Source organism: Anomaloglossus baeobatrachus, chromosome 4 (genome assembly GCF_048569485.1).
Source record: "Anomaloglossus baeobatrachus isolate aAnoBae1 chromosome 4, aAnoBae1.hap1, whole genome shotgun sequence".
NCBI classification, from domain to species: Eukaryota; Metazoa; Chordata; class Amphibia; order Anura; family Aromobatidae; genus Anomaloglossus; species Anomaloglossus baeobatrachus.
Genome location: NC_134356.1, coordinates 330,351,164 through 330,369,370, shown reverse-complemented (window position 1 = coordinate 330,369,370; position 18,207 = coordinate 330,351,164). Strand labels below are relative to the sequence as shown.

The window sequence follows — 18,207 nt, the reverse complement described above, 5'->3', positions numbered from 1 at the left end:
TAGAGCTCCACAGCGGCCTGAACCCAAATCGTGGGCATGGGCAGCTGCGTTCTCCCGTGGACAACACTCACATCTCTGCAGGAGGCTGACACTGTGTACTAGACGCCGTGTCGCTGGATCATGGCCACATAGCCTAAAAGTGAGACATTTGTTGCTACAGCAACATTTTTGTGAAGTACCTGTGGATTCAAAATGCTACTATACTCCTGAATAAAATCCAGTTTCCAAAATGGAGTCACTTGTGGGGGGTTTCGAATGTATAGGTACCCAAGGGGCCCTGCAAATGTGACATGGTGCCCGCAATTTATCTCAACTTTTCCAGAATTTAAATGGTGCTCCTTCCATTCCAAGCCCTCCCATTTATCCAAACAGAGGTTTTTGGCCACATGTGGGGTATCCCTGTGCTCATAAGACATTGGATAACAACCTGTTGGGTCCACGGTTTGTTGTTGTCTCTTGAAAAAGTGAGAAATTTGATGCTGAAGCAACAGTTTTGTGAAAAAAATGAAAATTTTCAATATGGCAACCTAAGCTTATCAAAATCTGTGAAGTATTCGTGGATTCAAACTGCTCACTATACACCTAGATAAAAGCCTTGAGGTGTCTTGTTTCCAGAATGGAGTCACTTGTGGGGGACAGCCACTGTTTAGGCACCTCAGGGGCTCTCCAAATGCAACCTGGCGTCCGCTATTGATTCCAGCCAATTTTGCAGTCAAATGGCACTCCTTCCCTTCCGAGCCCTGCTGTGCACCCAAACAGTTGATTTCCACCACATATAAGGTATCGCCAAACTCAGGAGAAATTGCACAATAAATGTTATGCTGAATATTTTCCTTTTACTCTTGTAAAAAAAAAAAGCTACCTGGTTGAAATAACAATTTTGTGGTAAAATTTTATTTTTTTTTTTTCATGGCTCAACGTTATAAAATTCTGTGAAGCACCTGGGGGTTCAGGGTACTCACCAAACATCTAGATAAATTCCTTGAGGGGCCTAGTTTCCAAAATGGGGTCACTTGTGCGGGGTTTCTGCTGTTTAGGTACCTTAGGGGTCCTCCAAATGGGACATGGTGCCCGCAATCTTTTTCAGCCAAATTTCCTTTCCAAAATTCAAATATTGCCCCTTTCTTTCCAAGCCCTCCCATTTGTCCAAACAAAGGTTTCAGACCACATGTGAGGTATCACCGCGCTCATAAAAAAGTGGTTAACAAACCTTGAGGTCAAATTTTTGGAATTACCTCTTGAAAAAGTGAGAAAATTGATGCTAAAGCAACATTTTTGAGAAAATTATTAAAATTTTCAATATGACAACGTAACGTTAACAAAATCTGTGAAGTACCTGTGGATCTAAAATGCTCACTATACCCCTAGATAGAAGCCTTGAGGGGTCTAGTTTCCAAAATGGTGTCACTTGTGAGGGATTTCTTCTGTTTAGGTACCTTAGCGGACCTGTAAATGCAACATGGTGCCCGCAATCTATTTCAGCCAAATTTGCTTTCCAAAATTCAAATATTGCTCCTTCTGTTCCGAGCCCTCCCATTTGTCCAAACAGAGGTTTCTGATCACATGTGGGGTATTGGCGCGTTCATAAGAAAGTGGGGAACAAGTTTTGGGGTCCATTTTGTTGTGTTATTTCTTCTAAAAGTGAATAAATTTGGGTTAGAGCAACATTTTTAGGTAAAATTTAATTTTTGCTTTTTTTTCATTCCACATTGCTTTTGTTCATGTGAAGCACCTGAAGGGTTAATAAACTTCTTGAACGTGGTTTTGAGTACTTTGGGGGGTGCAGTTTTTAGAATGGTGTCACTTTTGGGTATTTTCTATCATCTAGGCCTCTCAAAGTCACTTCAAATGTGATGTGGTCCCTAAAAAAATGGTTTTGTAAATTTTGATGTAAAAATGAGAAATCGCTGATAAACTTTGAACCCCTCTAACTTCCTAACAAAAAAAAATTTTGTTTCCAAAATTGGTCTGATGTAAAGTAGATAAGTGGGAAATGTTATTTATTAACTATTTTGTGTCACAGAAATCTCTGGTTTAACGGTATAAAAATTCAAAAGTTGAAAATTGCAAAATTTTCAAAATTTTTGCCAATATTCAATTTTTTTCATAAATAAACGCAAAAAATATTGTCCTAAATTTGGTACTAACACGAAGTCCAATATGTGACGAAAAAACAATCTCAGAATCACCGGGATCCGTTGAAGCGTTCTAGAGTTATAACCTCATAAAGTGACACTGGTCAGAATTGCAAAATTTGGTCTGGTCATTAAGGTGAAAATTAGCTCCGTCACTAAGGGGTTAAACTAAAAAAAAGTTCCAGCATTGTTGTGAGGAACAGATTTACTAGAAATGGGCGGTCAGATGTGCGCCACACTTCCCAATCATGTCACGCCAGCGGTTACGGAATACCGACCTGGCACCTGGAGCGGGGTCCTGAGGATCGATTCTTCCATCTCTATATACCAAGACTGACATGGCAGGGAAAGTGACCAGTCCTCTTCAAGAAGACATACTTTTCCATTGCTTCGCAAGGGTAAAAAGTCAGCATATCTATTCTCCTTTTTTCAGTTTTCACGCATGTATATACGTACGCCCTACATATGAGACTCTAGATTTATATATATATTTTTTTTTTTTTTTTTTTTAATAAGTGATCAAAAAGTTATCCAAGCCATTATGAGAATAAAGTCACATAATCCATCAACAGCAACTAGACTGCAATGGATGATCTCCAAAGTAAACTGAAAAATTAGAAAAACAGGAAATAAAAGGCAATAAAGCTGCAAAAAGTGTGCAGTAGACCTAGAGGACTACGAATGTTCTTCACTTACAAAACGGTAGATTGATGGAGACCTATGAATTATTCATAGTAATAAACATACAATGATGACTTCCTATAAATTGCAAATAATGCATTTGAGCGCACCCCCCCCCCCCTCCGGTCTGGTGTAGCCTGCTGCCACCATGCTAGGGTGAGCACAATGGTGACCCCCTCCTCGTTATTAGCAATTTGGCTGCCATGGAAACAGAAACAGCCAGCAGCAGAAAGCAAACATAGTATGTCTGCCGCTTTAATCGAACGCCATGTGCAAAAAAGATAAAAAGGAACACCCTTGATGCACAGAAGATGCAGGAATACAGAAAGGCCTTGCCATCGATGGGATCCTCCATAACCAGTGCCGCACAGGTCACCCCGTGTATAGAGAAGGATTGCTTATCTACAGCAGCCATGGCTAATAGCCCAGCATGGCTATGTCGGTACACTAGAAATGAAGTTTTGGAGCTTCGGGATTTACACATGCATAATGCAAAGATTGCCGATCCCCCCCCCCCTTAGAAATGAGCAATGCTGCAGACCTTTCATTCATTCAGATCAATAAGTGTGAAACTGTGATTTCCAGAACCTCTATATATCCATGCTACAGCGTATCCACATGTATGTAATCTCTTAATACAAATCTTCCAAAGGAAAAATTCGCAATTGTGTCCTATAGGAAGCAATTCTAGTTCATGTAAAAGGTCATCCAAAACTGTAGTTTATACAGTAAATAAGCCTAACACGATAGATGTGCCACCAAATCCTATAAAGGTGACTGGCATGTGGCAAGGTCAGAGCACTGGGCGTCAGGTGCCACTCTGCCCAGACACAATGGGCTGTGGGCACCTCCATGTTTCAGCACCATGTCAGACACAAAAACCTGTCCATCCTCCTGCACAGCTTTATTAATAGAGTATGGACAGATCGTAAATGCGCAGCACATCTCACAGCACACATGACATCTCCATACAGAACACAGCGTGCCTATATGACAGGGAACACGTGTTTGATGCATATTCTTTGTGCGGTTACATACAAGTGGAGGCTCTATAGCCAAAGGCTTCAATATAGTATATTAGGCAATGCCACCCTGTAATGGCAGGTCTGGCGTGTTATGTAATAGTCATTGCTGGGCACCATGTGCAATGGAGGCTACAGCAAAAACATAAAAGCCATCATCCTCCAACAAAACAAACATATTTTTGAGTCTTGCACCCTGTTCACACCATTGGTGTTCCAGACATACATTCTTTAGTTATCATCCTCCAACAGACTAATCCACCATTTTACTAATAATGTATTAGACGTGGCCACCCTGCATCCATAGCCGGGATGCTGTCAGGACCAGCCTTGTGATTTGTTATCCTGCATCCCTCTGACAGACAGGCAATGCCTGGGATAAAAGGCACATCCGAAGATGTATCCATTCCGGGCTCCGAGGAATCGCTGACATGTCTCCCTCTGTCAATATATTCAGGAAAAAACATTGCCTTTATTACAGTCTCAGCAGCTAGGAAGATAAAACCTATATCAAACCCAATGTATGGAGTCGCAGCTTACGCATCCTTCCCAATAGCTCAAAATAATAGGAAACGCGAGGATTCATTTACTTACATGAAGATTCTGTACCAAACATGGCTGGCCTCAGATCCGGGCGTAATAAATTAGGATGAAATGATGGAGGTAGTATACCAGGCTTTTACACAGCAGGGCTCATGGAGCCAGACAATGCAGCTCTGGCTCTCCAGCTGCCAGATACCTTCCTCTAAAGCTGGAGGCTGCACAGCACTCTCGCCCAGACAGAAAGAGCCAAATAATCATGAGCTTCTATTTTCAGTCCAATGGGCAACGAAGGCCAATATGTCTCTTGTATGATGCAGTGAGGCAGAAATAGGTAGCAGAAACCAGATACTGCAGTCCACAGCCCTACTCTCTCCTAAGACAATAGCACAGCTTATGCACACATTGAATGACGTCAGGACACTGCAATGACCGACTGCTGTTAACCAAAGCCTAGGAGGGGGCTCGCATAAAGCAGAGTAATTCAAATAGGAATTCCTTTGTCACCAAAGCCACAATGAAAAGGAGACATCCCCTTTCTTAAATCTTCCACAGCAGTGACCGGAGGGTAGCCTTGCACTTGTACATTGAAATAACCATGAAGAAATGCGATTCTACATAGGGAAAGCACTCCATGCAATTATTGGCAGAAAGCATTCCAGATCCAGTCACATACAAAGCAAGTGCAGCTTTCCCACTCTACATTCAGGAAACCTTGGGTAAAATATTCAAGATCTGATATATACACTGGAGATCAAAACTAGAGAACAACACACAATTTCCTAAATGTTAAGGTCATTGTATAGTCCAATGTGATATCTAACAAGCTTAAAATACTGCTAGTTTACTCAGATTTCATAAATTTAATTTATTCCAAAGAACATAATAAAAATTTAAATTAGATAAATGAAAAAGAACACTGATCAAAATTAGAAAACACATTCTGATACCTGCAAGTTATTGGTGTTAATCTGGCACCTGGTGCTAGTTTCCTTAATCTGACAAACCCTGTTTAACTGGCAGCCTAACTTTCCAGTTTACTTTGACTTTGCAAAAACGGTGTGCCGTTCCAAAGTAACTGAAACCCTCTGATTTTGAGAATATTGGATCTTTATGTCACAAACTTTCAAGTCTTTCAAGAAGGCTGATCGCCCTCTAAAGATAAATGCACTATGCAGCTGGAATTACTCACCAGTTCAGCACTGAATAGGGTAAGGATCTGTTTCATCATACAGTGTCACAACGTTTAAGAGCATTTGGACTGAAAACCCACTCTTGTAGTGACCAAACCTCATTAGTAGAAATAAATCAAAAAGGCTAGACTCCTTTTTGGTAAAGAGCATGTTGTGTGGACAGAGAAGTGGTCAGTGAGGAAAGCAAGTTTAATTTATTTGGGTCTGATGGAAAACATTATGTTCGTTGACAAACTGGGGAAAGACTGAACCAAAGTGTGTTAAAAACTGAATGAAAGGTGGTGGATGAAGTGTTATGGTTTGGGAATGTTTTCTGCAGCAGGAGTTGGACCTCCCATACAGCTACATGGCAGAGTGAATGCAAATGTGTATCAGAACCTTCTTCAACAACACATGGTTCCTTGCTTGAATTCACCACTCAGTCAGCAATTTTCATGCAGGACAATGCCCCCTGTCACACAGTAAAACAGGTAAAGCAGTTCATTGAAACAGAAAACATTGAACCAATGAAATCGCCAGCCCACAGTCCTGATCTAAACCCAATAGAAAACCTCTGGAAAATTCTTGGTGACAAAGTTATGGCCAAGAAACCCACAACAGTCAAAGAGCTGTAGAAAAGACTGGAAGAAGAGTGGACAAAAATCACATCAGAGCAGTGTGAGAGACTAGTGATGTCCTGTGGCTGCAGATGTGCTGTGGTCATTCAAAGCAAAGGCCTGTACACTTCCAACTGATTGGTGACTGTTACCTTCAGAAATTTTAGTTATAATCTTTCTCTGTGCTACAATCATTGTGGTTTTCTAATTATGATCATCACGTTTTGGGCAAAGTAAAGGTTTTATGTTGATAGACTTTGGATCTTTTGTAAAACACTGTTCTAGTGGCATGGTGTACGCATCATAAAAAAAAAAGAAAAAAAAACACACACAACTTCAAATGTTGATCAATGTAGATTACATTATTTCTAAAAAAAACAAGTGATCATACATTGCTCTCCAATTTTGATCTCCAGTATATATATATATATATATTATACAAACACACACACACACACACACACACACACACACACACACACACACTTTGACGTCTCCAACATCATTGGCAGCCATCATCACTGAGGCCCACTGGTCCTTTGTCCAGCAAGACTATGACACCTGTGCCTGGTGGTGTGGTCATGGAACCCTTGCAGACCATCCAGCATGCAAACCACGCTGATGTAAATGGTTTCAAATGTTTTGACGTGATAGTTTGGTGCCTCACAACTCCCTTAAATTTGCCTGGAGTTGTGTGGCATTCATCATATGCTTTAACTAAGCGCATTGTTCCCAATGAAGCGGTCATCAGTGTGGGATGTGGCCAAAGGACGTCTGTCCAGAGCTACGGCTTTCTGTGACTTTTCCAGTCCCTCTGTTGCAACCTGCTAACACTAAGCTCAGTGGCCATTTCCGTATGAGAATATCCTGCTTGAAGCTTCCCAATGGCAAGGTGCCATTTGATCAATTGTATAGTGTCATCTTGGCCTCATGATGTCAAAATGTGAACAGCAGGATAAGGAGGACTGTTTAATTACCAACTCGAATTAAAACCCAAAATTCATTGGATGATTCATGGATCAAACACCTGTTGTGAATTTTGTAATTAAGCTCCTTGTTAGAGAACAGCAAGTTGTGCAAAAAGTGCTGAAAACATTGAACAGTTGGACATGTGCATTCAAAAGTTTAGAGAAGTAACATTAAGTTCATCCTGAAATTTCACATAAAAGCCGAATATCCCTAACTTTCTTAGTAGTGTATATGATGATGACACCAATTATATACATCTCCTGACGTCACCCCCACCTCAATGCAAAATATCCGGGATGGTCTGCTGTCTCAAACACCATTTCCTCCCTCTATTTTAATCAGAATCGCTCAAAAACTGAACTTCTCATGTTTTCTCCCTCTACTAACCTACCCAATCATGATAATGCAATTTCCTTGGGTGGTTCAATCATAACTCCCAAAAGGCATGCTCACTGTTTTGGGGTCATATTTGAATACAGGGAAGAAAGGAAAGCTGTGTGTCAATCACTCACATGCTCGCTTAGGTCTCCTGCAACTTTAAAAAGTCTCCAGAATCCAACCTTTTCTCACCTTTGAAATGCACAATCTCTTACTGCCGCTCTTATTCATTGTGGACTACTGCAACCCTCTACTGATTGGAGAAGAGAACTTTTGGTAAGAAGACCAATCAATCCAATATGGCAGCCAAGGTCATATCTGACCAGCTGCAACACAAATGCCTCCACCTTTTGGTAGTCATTAGAATGGAACCCATCTGCTAAAGAGTACAATAGAAATAGTCCCTCTCGCCCACAAAGCTCTCCACAGTTCTGCACCACCATATATCTCCTTCACTTCTGCTTATCGCCCCACCCATACTCTCCATACTGCAACTGATCTAAGACTAACATCCTCCATAATCCAAGCTTCCCAATTCAGTTTCCAAGATTTCTCTCACACTACACCAGTATTCAAGAATGCACTACCCCAGACAATTCGATCAATACATTCTCCCCACATTTTTAAAGGGAACCTGTCCGGTGCAATATACACCCAGAACCACGAGCAGTTTTGGTTACAAATTGCAAATCCCTGCCTAACCATCCCTTTAAACACTAGCATAGATAAAGAGCTCTTTAGAAAAAATATTTCTAAAAATCTTTTACCGTATGCTAATGAGCAAGTGCACTAGTCCCCTGGGCGTCAGTTCCCCAGCCAGTCGCCCCCATTGCATGTTAGTACGCCCCTGTGGGCGTGCTAACATGCTAATGAATACGCAGCGTCACAGGATGATCTCTGTCACCTCTCTGTCACCATCTCATCCGACGGGGGATTTCGGCTCAGTGTGCATGACCCCACAGTTTGGGTCATGCGCACTACTTCAGTTTGAAGCCGGGATGCGTGCACCCAGCTTCATAGTGCGCATGACAAAAACTCTGGGGCAGCAGTCCGCTTCTTGTGAATCTCCCCCAAATTTCTAGATGGCCTTTTCTTAGGCCGGTTTCACACATCCGGCATTTCGCCAGATTGCCGGATCCAGCACAATCCAGTACAGTGTAAATACTGTACAATGGCATGGCAGCAAGCTCCGGTCAGATTCTTCGGTCACATGACAGCATGTGACCGGAGGTTGCCGCGACGCCGGCAAACCAGCGAAATGCTGAATGTGTGAAACTGGCCTTAACAATCCTATCAAGGCTGCGGTTATCCAGTTTGCTTGTGCACCTTTTTCTACCACACTTTTTCCTTCCACTCAACTTTTTAATAATATGTTTGGATACAGCACTCTGAATAGCCAGCTTCTTTAGCAATAATCTTTTGTGGCTTACCCTCCTTGTGGAGTGTTTCATGATTGCATTCTGGACATCTGTCAATTCAGTCTTTCCCATGATTGTGTAGCCTACTGAACCGGACTAAGGGATTATTTTAAACACTTAGGAAGCTATTGCATGTGTTTTGTGGTAATTATTCTAATTCTGAGTGACTTGGGTTTTCATTGGCTGTAAGCCATAATCATCAACATTAACAGAAATAGATCACTGTTTGTATTGTTGTATTGAATAACTGAAATAAATTAACTTTCATTATATTTTAATTTATTGAGAAGCACGTCTATATGCAAAACTAAGCTAGCGATCCCAAATATAAAAAATACTCTTGGTCCTGGGATAATGGATATGCATACAGTCCTGAGTGTTTTTAAATACATTTTTGCTATGGAACTTTTCAATACCATTTACCGATCAAGTGTATTTTTATATTTGGGGCGTTAAGCGTATTTTTGCATGCATCTTTGCTTCTATAAAATCCTTTGATTATATACATATTTTGCTAGCACTCACTTAATCCAAGATTAGCTGGATTGTAGCCACCTGTTTGTGGTTTGTCACTCCATGGAACATGTTTGTTCTAATCCAGAGTCCACTGGCGGCATGCTTTACACCACTCCATCCTACGCTTGGCATAGTGTTTGATGCAGCTGTTGGCCATTGAAGCCCATTGTAGGTCTTGCACACACTTTCTGTGCAGTTACTAAGTCAGAACTTTTATGCAATAAGCATTTTAGCACTCGCAGACCTTGCTCTTTACTCTACGTGGCCTCCAATACGTGGACTCCAATTCGTGGTGGAGGAGTTGTGGTTCCTAAACACTTAAAATTTTCAATTGAACCACTGACCGTAAACAAAGTATATTTAGGAGGGAGTAAATTTTATGAATTGACTTGTTGAAACCATGGCATCCTATTACTGTATGGAGCTAAAATGCAATCTGCATGTACCTAGAGCAGCGTTTCCCAAACTCCAGTCCTCACGGCCCCGAACAGACAATGTTTTCAGGAATTCCGTAGTGTTGCACAGGTGATGTCTTGATAATGATTCCATCAATTGGTCAATGCTAAGGAAATCCTGAAAACCTGACCTATTGGGGGTTGTGAGGACTGGAGTCTGGGAAACGCTGATCTAGAGGATAAAATTTATACATCCATGGCAATGTAACTGGATGAAAATCCACAAATATCAGCCACAGTATTAAAACTCTGAAAAGTAATGAGAATACCATTTAAAATTACCTAATTACAAAAAAATATTTTCTAGAGAGCAGGAAATAGAGTGCCTTGAAAAAGTATTCATACCATGTGAACTTGTCTACATTATTTTCACAGTACCCCCACAAACAAATATATTTTATTGGGATTGTATGTGCTATACTGCCACAAAGTAACAAATATTTATGAAGTGTAAAGGAAATAATACATGGTTTTCTAATGGTTTTAAAAATATAAATCTGAAAATTGTGACAAGCATTTTGTATTCAGCACCTTATACCATAGTCTGATACCCCTAAATAAAATCCAAGTGACAAACTGCCTTGAAAAGTCACCTAATTAGCAAATTGAGTCCACCTATGTGTAAATTTATTTTCAGTAAAACTATAGCTGTTCTCTGAAGGACTCAAGTTTTTTTTTTTTTTTAAAACATTAGGAATCAAACAGCTTGATGAAAACCAAAGAACACACCAGACAGGTCATGTGCTCGGCACTGCTAAATACTCGGTCGAGTATCGGGGTGTTCAGAACGCTCTGTGCTCAATAGAGTACTGCGAGGACTCGAGCTAAAAGCCCGACTCCCCGTTCTGTTACCTGCTCCAATACAGCCTCTGGCTACCACAGACCCAGTCATCCGAGGCAGCAGACAACGCTCAGTCCAATCAGTCTTCCTATCCACAGTTTCTATCAACCAAATGCAGCTAGCATCGCCCAGCAACTAACGTTACATTTGCGACATCCGAACTGGAGAGTCGAGCGGAACTAACCGCACTGTTACTTTGGCCGGGGGAAGTGAAATTTGGACGGCGCACACTGAACAGAAGTTGATGGCAATGTCAGGTGCACCTGGATTGTAGGGACTGTGGTGAACGGAAAGAGGAACAGAGGTGACTGGGCAATGTCTGCTGCCTGCGGATGATGGAGACTGATGGCTAGGGGCTGTGTCATGGCAGGTAACAGAACAGGAACTGGAGAAAAATATGCTTGAGTCCATTGATTCCTGTTGTGCTCGGTACTCGAGTCTTGTATTTCCGAGCGTCCGACATGTTCTATTCAAGAACCGAGCACTTTTGGCCTCACTCATCATTACAGAAAAGCAGGAATAGATTATTAAAAAAAATAAATAAAATAATAGCCCAAGTTCTGAACATATCACGGATAGCTGTTCAATCCATCAAATAATAGCAGTGCATTGCTGGAGCTTTACTTGCACACGGTCATGATTCGCCTCCCTATCCACATGGCTAGGGGGCGGAGCCTTCTCTCGGGCCTCACTTCCGGCCCCTGGATGCCTTAAAAGCTGACACTTCCAGTGAACCAGCGCCAGCTATAAGCTTAGCTCTGCTTTGCCTGTGATTGCTTCTCCTGTGAGTGATATCCTGATCTGTCTGTTCCTGTGCCCCTGTGCCCTTGTATGTGTTCTGTCCCCTGGTCGTCCCTCCTGTCCTGTGTCCCCCCCTCCTATTCCCCACTCGGTTGCTTCCTCCGGTACTAACCTTAGCCTGACTTTGACTTCGCTTCTGCTCGCTCCTCCGGTCCTGCTTCTGCCCGTACGGTGTTTGACCCTGACTGTCTCACTCTTCCTCACATTCCCTGCAGTTCTGCCTCTCAGCTGTGCTGATTAGGCAGTGCATGAGAACGCTGTGCATTTCCTTCCTGGTTCTCATTGCTCTGTGTAGTGTCGTCTGCTGCAGAGCTCTGGCTCCCCCTGGTGGCAGCATTACACACTTTTTTAAATAAAACATCTAATTTCTGAACAAAAGCTATGCTTACACTCAGCATCCTAGTGCCAGTATAGCACTGGCTTAACTTTATATATGAAAATCCTGATGGTTGCTTCATATTAAGAGGAGAAACTGAATATTATACAAGAAAAGTTAAAACAAGAGGCATTAGCACCGCAAGTGCTATTTTGTCAGGTTATTTCTTTAAGGATCATATGTCAGTAGGATCTAAGCTGTCTACAGTGTGTCCACCCATATCCTGTCCACCGCCATTAACTTGAGAACGGCGGTAGCTATAGGCATAGAAGTGGTGTCTAGGTATAGTAAAGTATCCATGCGCTATGCAATGAAACCACCTATAGCGCCACCTGGTAGAAAACAACGGAGTTAGCATTTTTATCTCGAAAAACGGAACAAGATAGAGAAAAAAAAATGAATTAAAAAAAAAAATTGTAGGGCCTCATCAATTCAATACGAATCGACACCTTGCATATAGAAATGCTAAGATATTAAGCCCAGGACCCCCCCCCCCCCCAGAACATTGAATGCTGGTCACGCATATGGCGCTCATTTAACTTTGAAGCTCAAAGTGGCCACCGTCAGCTGCCATGCACATCTGGACTCTGAACAGCATACTGCGTCTTGCTGCAGGTTGTGCAATATGGTAGGTGACACGTTTGCACAAGCATCTGTGATACGTCGTCGTAGGTCCTGCAATGTTGGTGGAGGGTTCGCATACACCTGCTGTTTGATGTGACCTCACAGAAAGAAGTCCAATGGGGTCAGGTCAGGTGAGTATGAGTTTTACACGTTCTAATTATAGCATTTCTGTATGCAGGGTGTCGATTCGTATTGAATTGATGATGCCCTACAACTTTATAATTCCCTTTTTTGCTCTCTCTCGTTCCGTTTTCGAGATAAAAATTCTAAGGGTATGTGCAGCACGTTGCGTCGTGTCCCTGCAGATATTTCGGCAGCGATTTGACAGTACATGTGCGCGTCAAATCACTGCAGAAACACTGCGTAATGCATGCAGTGAAAAAGCAGATTTCATGCGCTCTGGATGCAGCCCCCACCATAGACAGAGCAGGACCTGCATCCAAAGCACACGGAATAAGTAACATGTTGCTTTTTAGAACGCAGCATTTTGGCAGCATGCAAATCGATGCGTTCTAAAACGCAACGTGCGCATGGATTATGCACAATCTTCATAGATTGTCCTGGGGACGCAGGACGCATGCAGTTACACTGCAGTGCAATACGCAGCGTAACTGCACGCAAATACGCAACGTGGGCACATAACCTTACTCCGTTATTTTCCACCAGGTGGCGCTATAGATTGTTTCATTGCGTAGCGCATGGATACTTTACTATACCTAGACACCACTTCTATGCCTATAGCTGCCGCCGTTCTCAAGTTAATGGTGGTGGACAGGATATGGGTGGACAATGACATAGAAAGCAAAATAATAGCTTGATATCTGCGATTCAATGTCTTAATTCAGAGACACTGCTTTCTTAATCTGTAAATGAGCTGTTAAGATGTATGGACGGGACTCTGATCTGCATGAAAATCTGTCACTAGAGTTTATTTTAAATGAAAAGGAGTGTTACCAGTGCGAACCATTTAATGACTGACCGTCTGCCCTCCTAATTCCACTACAGAGCAGTGTTTGATTATAAGGGTGGAAACACATCTATGCGAGTAAAATCGGTCCGACTGGGCTGAAAAATACTCGGCTGATTTTAGTTCACGTTAGGTGCGAGTGCAACGCAAGTGCGATGCTATTTCTGAGGTTTTACTAGCGTGTGTAATGCGTGTGTAATGCGTGTGTAATGCGTATTTTTTACTATGTCATCTGCCATTCAGCGCTGCTACATGGCCGCTGACAGCAGACACAGACAGCCATGTAGCAGAGCTGAACGGCAGATGACAGCAGACACAGACAGAGCCGCACTGTCAGAATGAACTCGGGTGAACTTAACCCGATTTCATTGTCATGCTGCGGCTCTGTCTGTGCCGCGTCCTGATTAGCGGTCACCAGTGAAGGGCTCACCGGTGACCGCTAATCCCCTGAGTGACTGAAGTTAGCAGCCCTCTCATACTCCCCGATCCCCGGCGCCGCGCTGCACGGCTTTCTCACTGCTCCGGCGGCTTTTACTATTTTGAAAAAGCCGGCCGCTCATTAAACAATCTCGTATTCCCTGCTTTCCCCGCCCACAGGCGCCTATGATTGGTTGCAGTGAGACACGCCCCCACGCTGAGTGACAGGTGTCACACTGCACTCAATCACAGCAGCCGGTGGGCGGGTCTATACTGTGCAGTGAAATAAATAAATAAATTAAAAAAAATGGCGTGCGGTCCCCCCCAATTTTAATACCAGCCAGATAAAGCCATACGGCTGAAGGCTGGTATTCTCAGGATAGGGAGCTCCACGTTATGGGGAGCCCCCCAGCCTAACAATATCAGCCAACAGCTGCCCAGAATTGCCGCATACATTATATGCGACAGTTCTGGGACTGTACCCGGCTCTTCCCGATTTGCCCTGGTGCGTTGGCAAATCGGGGTAATAAGGAGTTAATGGCAGCCCATAGCTGCCAATAACTCCTAGATTAATCATGTCAGGCGTCTATGAGACACCCTCCATGATTAATCTGTAAGTTACAGTAAATAAACACACACACACACACATGAAAAAATCATTTATTAGAAATAAAAAACACAAATTCCCTCATTACCAATTTAATAAGCCCCAAAAAGCCCTCCATGTCCGGCGTACTCCACGGACCTCCAGCGTCGCTTCCAGCATGAAGGTGACAGGAGCTGCAGAAGACACCGCCGCTCCGGTCACCTCCAAGCAGCAACTGAGGTGAGTAGCGCGATCAGCTGAGCTGTCACTGAGGTTACCCGCTGTCACTGGATACAGCGGTGACAGCGATTAACCTCAGTGACACCTCAGCAGATCGCGCTACTCACCTCAGTTGCTGCTTGGAGGTGACCGGAGCGGCGGTGTCTTCTGCAGCTCCTGTCACCTTCATGCTGGAAGCGACGCTGGAGGTCCGTGGAGTACGCCGGACATGGAGGGCTTTTTGGGGCTTATTAAATTGGTAATGAGGGAATTTGTTTGTGTTTTTTATTTCTAATAAATGATTTTTTCATGTGTGTGTGTGTTTATTTACTGTAACTTACAGATTAATCATGGAAGGTGTCTCAGACGCTTAACATGATTAATCTAGGATTTAGTGGAAGCTATGGGCTGCCATTAACTCCTTATTACCCCGATTTGCCAACGCACCAGGGCAAATCGGGAAGAGCCGGGTACAGTCCCAGAACTGTCGCATATAATGTATGCGGCAATTCTGGGCGGCTGTTGGCTGATATTGTTAGGCTGGGGGGCTCCCCATAACGTGGAGCTCCCCATCCTGAGAATACCAGCCTTCAGCCGTATGGCTTTATCTGGCTGGTATTAAAATTGGGGGGGACCGCACGCCATTTTTTTTAATTATTTATTTATTTCACTGCACAGTATAGACCCGCCCACCGGCTGCTGTGATTGGGTGCAGTGTGACACCTGTTACTCAGCGTGGGGGCGTGTCTCACTGTAACCAATCATAGGCACCTGTGGGCGGGGAAAGCAGGGAATACGAGATTGTTTAATGAGCGGCCGGCTTTTTCAAAATAGTAAAAGCCGCCGCAGCAGTGTGACAGCCGTGCAGCGCCGCGCCGGAGCTCGGGGAACGGTAAGTATGAGAGAGGGGGGGAAACTGACCGACAGACTGTGAGAGGGACAGAGATAGTGACGGACCGACAGAGAGAGAGAATAGAGACGAGAGGGAGAGACCGACTGACAGAGAATAGTGATTGACAGACATTGGGAGACATCGCTCGTTTCCAGTGTTTTAGGAAACATGCGAGAAATGTATTTAGAAAATCGGATGTCACTAGGATGGTGTGAATGCCGTCCCGTGACATCCGATTTTTTACACGCTCCCATAGACTTGCATTGGAGAAACTCGCAGTAGAAACTCGCAAAAAAGCAGCATGCTGCTATTTTTTTCTCAGTCCGATTTGGACTGAGAAAAAAAAAATCGCAGATGAGAGCTGAATCATTCACTAACATGTGTCCGATTCCAATGCGAGATTTTCTCGCATTGCTCTACTGCGAGAAACTCGCAAGTGAGAAGCAGCCCTAACAGTGCAACAGAGCTGATCCTTGTCTCATTACAGACACCTCTGCAGCTGTAGCTCTCCTCGCACACACTGGCTGCCTATGGGATGAAAGCTGAAAAAAAAAAGGTTAGATCTCAGACACAGCTCTGCAGCAGGGCTAACAGCACTGAGAGGACAACTGCAGATGTGTTTGTAATTAGACAAAGTTTACTTCTGCTGTACTGGGCTTGTTCTCCTGTTCTCATTGCTGATAAATGTATTATAACTGTCAGTCATTACCTGCCTCACACTGATAATGTATCCTTTCATTTAAAATAAGATAAACATGGAATTCTCTGGAATAACACATTTGATTACAGATCTCTAGATGTATCATTTTATTAATCTCTCTATGATCTACATAAATGGCTTAGGAAGGTTGATTCTACTGCCAGATCCTCTTCAATGGGGTTGTCCAGACGTCTCACAAAAATCTGCATTCACTATCTGAATTTAGACTGTGAATTGTAACATTGTGCGCAGTGTGAGGATTCTCCTCTGATGGCGGCAAGACTGAACAGTCATGTGTCTGCAAGTATGCGATATGCTTCCTGCATTTTGCGAGAATGCGCACATCTAGTCGGAATATAGCCAGTAGTATGCATATTGTATACTTGCAGTCACATGACTGATCAGTCTTGCCGCAGGAATCAGCGAACTCTCACAACGCGCACTTGCACCTGACGTGAAGTCGCAAGTCTGCAGTGAAAGTGACTGCAAACCTTTGTTATAAGCCTTCAAGTCTGTTAGCTATGTTCCCAACCTGCCCTTACCCTTAAAGGAAAGCCTAGAAAGTAGTGAAGTTAACATTTTGGTAGCTATATCAGAGTCACTATAATTATGTTCTACAGTTTTTCCACCGCTTTCCATTTCTCTGGGTCTAGATCTTAAAAAGGAATCTGTCAGTATGTTCAACTCTTCCAATCTTTCTAGAAAGAGTAGATATTTGTAGGAAAAGAAGTGTCATGTCGCGCTTATCACCAAGTCCGAAATAAATAATTCCATGTTTTTATTGTATTCGCATGGTACAGGTCAACGCGTTTTAGGGGTCGCAGCCCCCTTTCTCAGGACATATAACCGTGACAAGGATAATACCAATAATATTATCCTTGTCACTGTTATATGTCCTGAGGAAGGGGGCTCTGACCCTTGAAACACGTTGACCTGTACCAAACTAATACAATAAAGACATGGAATTATTTATTTCGGACTTTAATTGGTGACAAACACGGCGTGACACCAGGTTTCCTACAAATATCTACTCTACTTCGGGGCTACAGCTATTTCACCTAGCTACCACGTGAATATAGGCGTTGTGACTCACAACCCCTATAGGCGAGTGCACCTTACTAATTATTATCTTGGTTTTTATCTGCTAAGACCCTATACACTTTGTTCCACAGTTCTTGACTTTCCTAAATCTTTCTATAAGGGTATGCGGGTCATAGGATACCAAATCGCCGATATAAAAAGGTATTTTAGTCAATGTCTTATTCCAGCGAAACCCATGTTTTTCTTATATGTAAATCAGGTGTTCCAGGCTATAGGCCAGACACAGATCTGCATGAGATTCTGCCTACAGAGATAATGTTAAATAAAAGAGGGAGCTACCATTATAAGACAAATGGTTACTTTCTGCTCTTCTGATATCACTGCAGAACTGTGTGTGATTATAACTAACACATCTGCAGGATCCTCTCAGCTTCAGCCTCCATCTCACAGGCAGACAGTGTTGCAATATTGATGAAATACAGCAGAGCTGAGAGAGTTGCAGCTACTAATGTGTTTGTAATAAGGCACAGTTATACTGTTCTGTGTTATTTGTGTCTCACATAACGCCTTTTATTTACAATAAGTTCTGTAGGCAGATTCTCATGCTGATCAGTGTCTGAGGCCAGAATCACACTTGCTAGTGCCTCGCGTGTAACTCGCGCGAGTCTCTCATGGTAGAACCCGGCCTGGCCGCACAGTATGCATACAGCAGCGTCTGAGCTGCATAGTGATACATGCAACCAACCCGCTCCTGTCAGGGGAGTGTGCGGCCAAGCCTGGTTCTACCATGAGAGACTCGCGCGAGTTACACGCGAGGCACTAGCAAGTGTGATTCTGGCC

General features: G+C 43.1%; 1 protein-coding gene across 4 annotated transcripts in view; it reads right to left on the bottom strand.

Annotated features, from left to right (window-relative positions):
* The window catches only part of ST7 (suppression of tumorigenicity 7), a 186,668-nt gene that overhangs the window by 115,864 nt on the left and 52,597 nt on the right, over positions 1-18,207 (bottom strand). Inside the window, exon 1 of one of the 4 annotated variants that reach the window (XM_075342517.1) lies at positions 4,433-4,819. The exons of the other annotated variants lie outside the window; for them this stretch is intronic. Within the exon in view, the coding sequence (XP_075198632.1) occupies positions 4,433-4,454 (22 nt within the window). The 5' untranslated portion in view covers positions 4,455-4,819. Of the gene's footprint in view, positions 1-4,432; positions 4,820-18,207 lie in introns of those variants that run through there. 4 annotated transcript variants of the gene reach the window in all.